The sequence below is a fragment of the Gadus morhua genome, chromosome 17, assembly GCF_902167405.1.
Source record: "Gadus morhua chromosome 17, gadMor3.0, whole genome shotgun sequence".
In the NCBI taxonomy this organism is placed as follows: domain Eukaryota; kingdom Metazoa; phylum Chordata; class Actinopteri; order Gadiformes; family Gadidae; genus Gadus; species Gadus morhua.
This window is the reverse complement of record NC_044064.1, coordinates 4,162,372-4,172,371: the sequence shown is the minus strand read 5'-3', so window position 1 is coordinate 4,172,371 and position 10,000 is coordinate 4,162,372. Positions and strand designations below refer to the sequence as shown.

The window sequence follows — 10,000 nt, the reverse complement described above, 5'->3', positions numbered from 1 at the left end:
GTCCGACTCTGCTTTATATTTCAAGGAAAGCGATGTGACAAAAAAACCATCGTTTTCTAAAAAACAAAAAAAAACAACCGAAAAACATATTAGGATTTCAGAACACATTTATTTCCTAGTTTCTCAGGTATGCTGGCTGCACTGTAGAAGACTTACTGTCTGCTGGGTAATATCCGGACAAAACCGCCCCAAAACCTGTCTCATTCCGATCCATTCTCCCCTCAGCCTCCACAAACCCAACGTTTTCAATCAGAGACAGAGGGAACCAGTAGAGTGATTCATTAGTGAGATAGCAACCACACTATATAAAACGATATAAAGCGTCTAAACACAAGGCAATCTTTCCAATAAAAACTGGGACAAACAACCGTCTGAGCGTCGGTTGGTTTTTGGGTGTCCACCGCTGGAACGATGTCATCCATTTTCTCCTCCGCGTTCCCCTTCATGAGCCGAGTACCGGCCATTGCCACGGTAACGTGGGGTGTGGGTGAGCGATGGGGTCCATTAGTAAACACAGCCAACTATATGTGCCATCGGTCCATGGAGGCGTTGACTCCAACCTCTATTCCCCTACCCCCCCCCCCCCCCCCCCCCTCTTCTGCGTTTCTCCCTCTCCCCCCCCCCCCCTTGCACTTCCTTCTCCTCTATCTCCTCCTCAATAAATTTTCCACTTCCCCGTTTTTTTCTCTCGCCCTCTACTTCTCACCCTTACTTTTTTACTCCAATTACTCCCCTTCTTCTCTACTCTCCATCTCTCTCTCTCTCTCTCTCTCTCTCTCTCTCTCTCTCTCTCTCTCTCTCTCTCTCTCTCTCTCTCTCTCTCTCTCTCTCTCTCTCTATCTCTCTATCTGTCGCTCTCTCTCTCTCAGCTTTTGTCTCTCACCCGAGCTTTGGCTCCTATATATTGTACACACACATCGCCGGTATATTATCCTTTTATTATACCTTGTGATAGAAACAGTTCCCTAAGTTGACATTTTGCCAACCGCTTTGACAATGTAACCGTCGGTTATGTCCCGTGCCAATAAAGCTCTCCTTGAATTGAGCGAGCGCGAGCGAACTAGACAGAGGTAGGCAAAATGCGGGTCGGGCTGCCAACGTCTAGCGTTGCGGCGGGGAAAGCGCTCGTCCTCCAAACAGAGAGAAGCTATCGCTAACGGGGGCGCGATGCCGTGTATACCGCACACAAAGAGGAGCTAGCGTTCCAAGTTGAATGCTAGCTCTAAGCAGGGTCGCGCTTGCTAACACAGAGCCATCTGCAGATGGCTCTGTGTTAGCGAGCGCGACCCTGTTTAGCGCTAGCATTCCACATGGATGCTAGCTCTAAACAAGGTTGCGCTTGCTAACACAGAGCCATCTGCAGGGTGACGGTCTTTGGTTTCTCCTTGTCCTTTTCAAAGATAAAGTCGCCCGGTGGGGCTGAGTCCTGGTGCTCCCCCTTAGTAAGCAGCTCCGTCAAACGCTGAGAAAAGGCACATTTTCGCAATTAGCCCCGCTGTAATTACCCAAATCATGTACAGCAAGGTAATTGCGGCGGATGCGCAATTAGCATTAAGTGAAGAGCTTTTCTCCCCAGCCTCGAAGGCCAATCAGCTCGCCCGCTTTTCGGCGCTCCCGGTCGATGGCTTAGAAAACGCACACAAGAGAACTTCCTCCCGTTAACGCGGCGGTGAATGGCTGGGGGGGATATGCAGGAGGAGGAAGAGGGGGGGAGGAGGTGTGATGAGGTGGGAGAAGGATGAGGTGGGAGGAGGATGAGGTGGGAGGAGGGGGTGGGAGGAGAAGGAAGAGGTGGGAGGAAGAGGGAGAGGAAGAGGTGGGAGGAGGAAGAAGAGGAAGGAGGAGGAGGAAGAGGAGAAAGAGGAAGGAGGAGGAGGAGGAGGAGGAGAAGGAGGAAGAGGATTGAGAAGGAGGAAGGAGGAGGAGGAGTAGTCGTGGTGCTCTTATTCTTTTTTTTTTACACCCCCTTCCACCCTACCCTGCTTTTTATCCGCCAGTGAATACGCAGCAAGAAGAAGAAGAAGAGGGAAATCACTGTCATGCAGCCGTTACGGCACAAAGCCTCCTGATTGCACTCTGGACCCTGACAAGCTTCTCTCTCTCTCTCTCTCTCTCTCTCGCTCTCGCTCTCATTCTCAATCTCTGTATTCCTCTGATGATCTTTCTCTCTCCATCTTTCAATCTCCGTCTCTCACTCACTCTCTCTCTCACTCTCTCTCTCTCTCTCTCTCTCTCTCTCTCTCTCTCTCTCTCTCTCTCTCTCTCTCTCTCTCTTTATTACTCTCTCTGTCTCTCTGGTGTGCTCTTTGTCTTACTCACTCACTTTTACTCTCTCCCTCTCTCTCTCTCTTACTATAACTCTCTCCTCTCCTCCCTTCCCTCCCTCTCTCCCCTCACCCTACAGGGAGACCAAATGTTCTTGCACAGCATGACTGACTCATTGCCTGATTGCCCAAGCACCGGGCTTGGAGCTCCACCACCTTTTCAGCATTCCCTCCTCCTCCTCCTCCTCCTCCTCCTCCTTCTCTCCCCCCCCCCCCCCCTCCTCAACCTCCTCCTCTTCACGCATCCTTTAACTCTCTCCCTCTCCCATTCTTCTGCATTCTCGTATTCCTACTGCTTCTCCCTCCCCCCCACCCACCTCAACCCCCACCCCCAAACCAGCTCCCTCGCTTTTAAAATCCATGTGTTGAATCATTGAAATCTCTCGACGGTTAAAAAAAGACAGAAAACAAGGCGAAAAACCTCATTAATTCGGTGTACGTCAGCACACTTGTCTACGTGTGCGTGTGTGCGTGCGTGTGTGTGTGTGTGGTGCGATGCCTCCGTTATTGACATCTGCGCTCGCTTCTATACGCGCGCCGCCGTTCCAGACCTTCCCTAACCGCTCCCGCCTCCCCCGCCCCCCTTTCTTCTGTCCCCCACAGATGTCCCCGACCCGAACACGGACGCCGCCGCAGCGTTCCGCCTCCTGGACGTCGATAACGATGGCAGGTAAAATAAAACCCGACGGGACAAAAACGACTTAAAGCGGGGAAAAAAAAAAAACAACCTTGCTTGTTTTTTCTTCCTTTTTCCTGTTTGACGTCTACTTCCCGTTTTGTCTCCGGCTCGGCTTTGCGTTCCCTTTGCTTTTGCTTGTTGTTTTCCGCGGCTGATGAACGGCCGTGACCCCCCCCCCTGGCCCTCGGAGTATCTGCCCGCAGCCCCCGTTATGTAATCCCCACCTGGGTGCTGCATGCTAGGCCTGACCCCGGAGCTATTACGCTATGTTTCACCTGGACTTTTCCTTTGAAAAGCGAGCGGATGTTAACCTATCCTTGACCCTCCCCCACCACCACCGCCACCACCACCACCTCCACCACCACCACCACCACCACCACCACCACCACCACCACCACTACCACTCACAGTATACGCTCAAAGACATTGCGGAAGACCGATGCTGTATGCATGTAGTGCGGTTGAGTGGTTGTGTTCATACAGGCAATGCTGGAGTGAATCCCTGTAGACGGCATCAATCCACATGATTGTACTCCATCGTTTTGCAGGTGTGGGACGCGAGAGGGGGAGGGAGATGAAGGGCGAAGGGTTGTGTACCGGCCTTTACTCGGGCATGACGCACGCACGGGCTAGCACAACAGAAGCCTTCCTCTGCTCTCTCTAACGCTGATCAATGGTCGATGCATCTGGATGACGCAGGCATGTTAAGGAAAATACTTTAAATGAAATAACACGATTCATTCAAATTCAGCTTTTTCCCACGAAGATCAGACGACTCGGTATGGCGTGTCAGCCAATCAGAAAGCAGCTTTCATTTAGGTGAGATCAAACGGCGCTGATTTAAAGGGGGGGGGGGGAACCGTACTTCTCAGTGGGGGGGGGGGGGGGGGCGTGTCTCTTCCCCCTCCGCTGTTTCCACCGCCCCGCCGACATCAAAAAGCAATTGCCTTGTTTGTGTCGCATAATGTGACATATTACAATCTTGACAGTCCTCGTTCCCGCTCCTCCCCCCCCTCTCCCTCTCTCTCTCCCTCCTCTTCCCTCCTCCTCCCCCCCTCTCTCTCTCCTCCTGCTCCCCCTCCCTCTCTCTCTCTCCCTCCTCCCTCCTCCTCACTACTCCCACCTCCCCCTCTCTCTCTCTCCCTCCTCCTCCCTCCTCCCCCCTCTTTCTCTCTCTCCCCCCTCTTCCTCCCCCCCCTCTCTCTTTCCTCCCTCCTCCTCTCCCCCCCTCCCTCTCTGTCTCTCTCTCTCTCTCCTCCCTCCTCCTCTGTCCCCCCCCCCTCTCTCTCTCTCTCTCTCTCTCTCTCTCTCTCTCTCTCTCTCTCTCTCTCTCTCTCTCTCTCTCTCTCTCTCTCTCTCTCTCTCTCTCTCTCTATCTCTCTCCTCCCTCCTCCTCTCTCCCCCTCCCCCCTCTCTCTCTCCCTCCTCCTCCTCCCCCCCTCTCTCTCTCCCTCCTCCCTCCCCCTCCTCGGTGACACAGAGAGGTGGAACTTGCTGCCGTGAGCAATATTTAACCTTTGCTTTTATGGAGAAAGCAGAGTCTTTTTTTTCCTTCAGCTTCCCAGCGAGCTATTTGAATACGGACGTGGCTTGAGTTCCGATGTGCCGGCTCGCTGTGTGCTGCCACCCCAGCTCCCTGCCTCGCTCTGCCCAACACACACACACACACGATAACCACGGCCCACACCCATACTCACGCACACACACGCACGCACGCACACACACACACACACACACACACACACACACACACACACACACACACACACACACACACACACACACACCCACAGCACACGCTTCTCATCTGCCAAACTACTCTCTGGAAGAGATTGGATGCAGCTTATGCTAGCCGCGCGGCGGTAAACTAAGAACACCCTGAAACATAGAAACATATGGCCTCGGCCCGGAAGAAATGCTGCTGCAGCACCTCCCTGCGTCCGCGGCATGGCTCCTCTCCTTCCACAGCCTGGCACGCCTCGCCATTCCTCTCAGCCCGGCTGCCACCACCTCCTCCAGCACCACAACCACCACCTCCTCCACCACCACAACCACCACCTCCTCCACAACCACCACCTCCTCCAGCACCACAACCACCACCTCCTCCAGCACCACAACCACCACCTCCTCCAGCACCACAACCACCACCTCCTCCAGCACCACAACCACCACCTCCTCCAGCACCACAACCACCACCTCCTCCAGCACCACAACCACCACCTCCTCCACAACCACCACCTCCTCCAGCACCACAACCACCACCTCCTCCAGCACCACAACCACCACCTCCTCCAGCACCACAACCACCACCTCCTCCAGCACCACAACCACCACCTCCTCCAGCACCACAACCACCACCTCCTCCAGCACCACAACCACCACCTCCTCCACCACCACAACCACCACCTCCTCCAGCACCACAACCACCACCTCCTCCAGCACCACAACCACCACCTCCTCCAGCACCACAACCACCACCTCCTCCAGCACCACAACCACCACCTCCTCCAGCACCACAACCACCACCTCCTCCAGCACCACAACCACCACCTCCTCCACCACCCCCACCACCACCACCACAACCCCCACCACCACCACCACCACCACAACCCCCACCACCACCACCACCACCCACCACCACCACCACCACCACCACCACCCGCCACCACCACCCGCCACCACCACCACCACCAATACCACCCGCCACCACCACCACTACCACCACTACCACCACCAACCCAACACCATCCCCACCACTATCTCCTCCAGCACCAACGTCACCACCAGCCAACACCCCCACCCCCCCTGCACCATGTTCCTAGTGCACCACCCCCACCACCCCACCCCCCCAAATCCATCCATCCCAGCCACTCCCCCTGCCGATTGCTATTCTCGTCCTGCTCTTAGTCCGGCCTCAGACCGCGCACGTATCGACGTTCGTTTGAGTAGGGGAGGGGAGGGCGATGGCAAGTAACCCCGGGTTTGAATGCTGCGTCACCGTTTCGTTGCTGGTGTTTGTGTGTCTGGCACGCATGCGGGAGGGTGCCGGGAATTTCGCGGTATTGGGTGTCATGTGACCACCATGACCGGTACATTTCCGGCATGACCTTATGGGTGAACACTGCACGCGCTCTTTTAAAGTTGTGTCCAAGAAAGACATAGCAGCCTACGTCGTTTGATTTAGAAACAACCGCTCCGTTTATATAAATGCATGTTTTCTTGTTGACGGCTCCCTGATAATTGCTGTCTGACTCACTTTAGCCCCGGCTGTTATCAACAGCAGCAAAACTCTTTGCTTTGGTGACATTGTAAAAGCTCTGCCAAAGGCAATTTTCCACGAGCGGCGGAATAAAGATTACAGTGTTTGACAAGTTGTTGTTTTGTGGTCCCCCCGCCCCCCTCCGACTCAGACGCAAGCACAAATTACAAACGGGTCACCTAAACTTTTACCGTTATTGGTCGTCAACGACAGCCGTTGTCGGGAGTCGCAGAGAAAAATAATGTCTTCCCTGACACTTCTCCCTTCCTAACTGGCGTATGATTCAGGATTATTATCCCCCCAGCCCTCTGAACACACCACACGCTCGCAGGCCGCCTCCCCCTTCCTGTGCCAGGCGGATGGCAGTTGGCAGCCCCCCCCCCCCAAACCCCCCCAGTTCAGGATTAACTGGTACCGTACACGCTAGGCTAAAAATAGAGCTAACCAACTGCTTCAGGAAGCACACCAGGATGGAGCCTCCCTAAGCTTCCCAGAACAGGTTTTCTCCTTTCTCCTCCTCCTCCTGCTGTCTCTCTCTCTCTCTCTCTCTCTCTCTCTCTCTCTCTCTCTCTCTCTCTCTCTCTCTCTCTCTCTCTCTCTCTCTCTCTCTCCTCTTTCTCTCTTCCTCTCATTCTCTCTCTCTCTCTCTCTCTCTCTCTCTCCCCCTCTCTCCCCTCTCTCTTTAACTCTCTCTCTCTTTCTCTCTCTCTCTCTCTCTCTCTCTCTCTCTCTCTCTCTCTCGTTCTCTGTCGTCTGTATCCCTGGTTTACAGTCAGGGGCGGACTGGCCATCGGGAGGTTCGGGAGAGTTTCCGAATGGCCGAACGATTTCAGGCCGAGCCGGCCGGCCGTAATTCTTTTAGATTTTTTTTATTATTATTATTATTATTTTTTATGATATATTTATATATATTTTTTGTTGTAAAAGATGTAAAAAAAAATGAAAACGTAAAGTAAGCCGTGATTTGGGGTGGCCTGCTGCCGGATATTTGCTTACAGCGCGAAACGGAGCTCTTGCCTGACGGTGAAACGGGGCCGATGTATTGCTGTCAATTTAGAGGGGGGAGCACCCCCACAGTGTATGGGGGCAAAGCGAGCGGCCAAAGCGAGCGACCGAACGGCCCCTCCCAACTTGGACTGCTCCGCGGTCTTTCATTTCTGATTGGCTCAGCCTGACACACGGCCGGGTCACTTACTTCTCGTTGATCTCACTGAAGTTACACAGAAATACGAAAATGTCAAAAAGGAAAAAAGGTGGTGGAGAGGAAAAAGAATTGGGTGGCGCTCAGAAGTTGAGGTTGAAAAGGAAAAAAAATTTAGAGCAAGACGCAGCCAAATGTGCTAAATTAACCGACCTTTTCCGTGGAGAAGCCAATGTTGACGGCGACGCCCCTGTCAGCGAGACCAATGGTGAAGCGGGAACAGGACACAGCAGCATAGCTATGACAGGTGCACTAGCGAGCATGTTTGGCAATATATGTTGACTTAAACTAATTATGGAAGTACCAGAGACGTCGGAGAACTATTCATAAGATTGTAATGACCACGGAAGAGGCAGTGAATGAAGTATTGATTAGAGAGCGATTTATTAGATACCACCGCTAATAAACCATTGGAACACTTTAACACCGGTAACCACAGCAACGCACAACAAACCCCGGCCCGCCCCCATCTCCCAAACCCTGTGTATGTGTATGACAATTTTTTTCCACTAAAATAATTGTATCTTGCACTATCTAGATCATTTTCAGCCTTGATTTACCTTTCTAGGCACATGCAATTTCTTATATTTTGTACATGGACAAGATTACTTAGAAAATATTTCCCAGTGATCTTCACAATATTCTAAACACATGCACATCCCAACATTGAGATGCAGTTGCAATGCACATAATCCATGGATAAGGACTAGTTTTTATTATTTTACACCGTGGCAATTATTTTACACCCCTAACTGTCTCTCTCTGTCTTTCTATAATGTGTCCACACGTCTAACTCACAGTAAGCGTTTGTGCCTTGTCTGTAGTGCGTCACGCACCGTTTGAGGTGAGAGGGATGCGATGGCACGATGAACAGCCAGCCGTCGTTCTCATCCGGAGGTCCTAAAGTTCCTGGCTTGTGTCGGCGGGAACGAAAATAACGTTGACTCCGCCCCCATAACCGTAGACTTCCCCTGATGCCCCTCGTCGTGGCTCCTCTCTTCAGGCTCCGCTGTAGACCTTCAGGTGGGGGGGGGGGGGGGGGGGGAGGCCCTGACGGGGATCAAATGACTGCCGCGGCCCACATAAATGGACCGGCCCCCCGGGATACCTCCCGGTCTTTCCGATGGAGGCCGCTCAGGTGGTGCGCGAGTCATCCTAGCAGGCGACAATAGGCAACGACTGACCTCCCTTCGGAGTTTCGAGTTGTCTCCAACATGAAGGCTGGGTTCGATGACCCTTTCCACTGCGTTCTCATAGCGCACGCTTAACGTCGCCATGGCAACATTCTAAAGATCTTATTTAATGGGAACCTTCTGGTTCCCCGCTTTTTCTTTTGTACGGCATACATGTGTGTCTCCTGGCTATCGTACCTTTCAACATTCTTACCCACGCTTCAATGCGAGCGTTGACTCCTCACTGAATGCATGCTGCGTGAAGTAAGTCCGTAAGTACATTTCTCCCACGCGTCCATCCTCTCTTCATCTTTCTCTCCTCCCCCTCATTCATATTTTTTTCCCATATTCTCCTCACCCCCTCCCTTCCCCCTCTCCCTCCCCCTCCCCCACTCCCATCTCTCCATCTCTCCATCTCCCTCTCTCCCTCTCTCCCTTCCGTCCCCCTCTCTCTCCCTCTCTCCCCCTCTCTCCCCACCTTTCTCCCTCCCTCCCCCCTCTCCCCCCACACCCATCTCTCCCTTCCCTCCCCCCCAGCTCTCTCTCTCCCTCTCTCCCTCTCCCTCCCCCCCTCGCCCTCCACCCCTCTTTCCCTCACTCCCTCCCCCCTCTCCCCCACACCCATCTCTCTCTCTCCCTCCCCCTCCCGCCCCTCCCCCCCTCTCCCTCTCTCCCTCCCCCTCTATTGTCTCGCCCCCCCGCCCGCCTGGTGTTAGCCGCCCCCCTAACGCGGTCGGCCATCTGTGTGTCCATCCTGTGCCCCCTCGCAGCATCACGGCGCAGGAGCTGGTGGCCAAGGTAGCCTCGGTCCAGGAATCGGCGCGGGAATTCTCGGAGAACGAGGCGCGGGTGAGTGTTGCCGCGACGACCGCCGCCGCCGCCGCCGTCAGATTGTCCGGGCGAATGACCTGCTTGTTTTCGTTTGATACATGTGCCATCGAAGTGGCACACGTATCAGCTCTGTGCCCCACCCCAGTGCCCCCTCTCAATGCCCCATCTCAATGCCCCACATGACTCTAATGCTAACGCTAATGCTAATGCTAACGCCAATGCTAACGCCAATGCTAACGCCAATGCTAACGCTAATTCCAACGCTGTAAGGATGTATGTTTGAAGTGTACGCAAAACCGTATGCAGGTCTGTTTTGATGTGGACGCAAGATGCATACGTGAATTTGTTTGTGCATGTGCTTATTTTTCCTTTCCCTGCTGTTTAATCTTTCTTTGTTTCCATAAATTCTAGTCCCCTTTTGTAAGAGGCTGAGATAAACCTAAAGTACATCTCTTCTCGAATCCCAAAAGATCCCCAATTATGGCCCCTATGGATTCCTCATATATGTTCCCGTTGTTTTTTCATTACTTTATC

At 53.4% G+C, this 10,000-nt stretch overlaps 1 protein-coding gene across 1 annotated transcript in view; it reads left to right on the top strand.

Moving 5' to 3' along the window:
* The window catches only part of LOC115529449 (glucosidase 2 subunit beta-like), a 29,894-nt gene extending 19,977 nt beyond the window's left edge, over positions 1–9,917 (top strand). The window contains exons 7-8 of the mRNA XM_030338192.1: positions 2,928–2,994; positions 9,406–9,917. Coding sequence (XP_030194052.1) covers positions 2,928–2,994; positions 9,406–9,649 — 311 coding nt within the window. The 3' untranslated portion in view covers positions 9,650–9,917. The remainder of the gene's footprint in view (positions 1–2,927; positions 2,995–9,405) is intronic.
* The last annotated feature ends 83 nt before the right edge of the window (positions 9,918–10,000 follow it).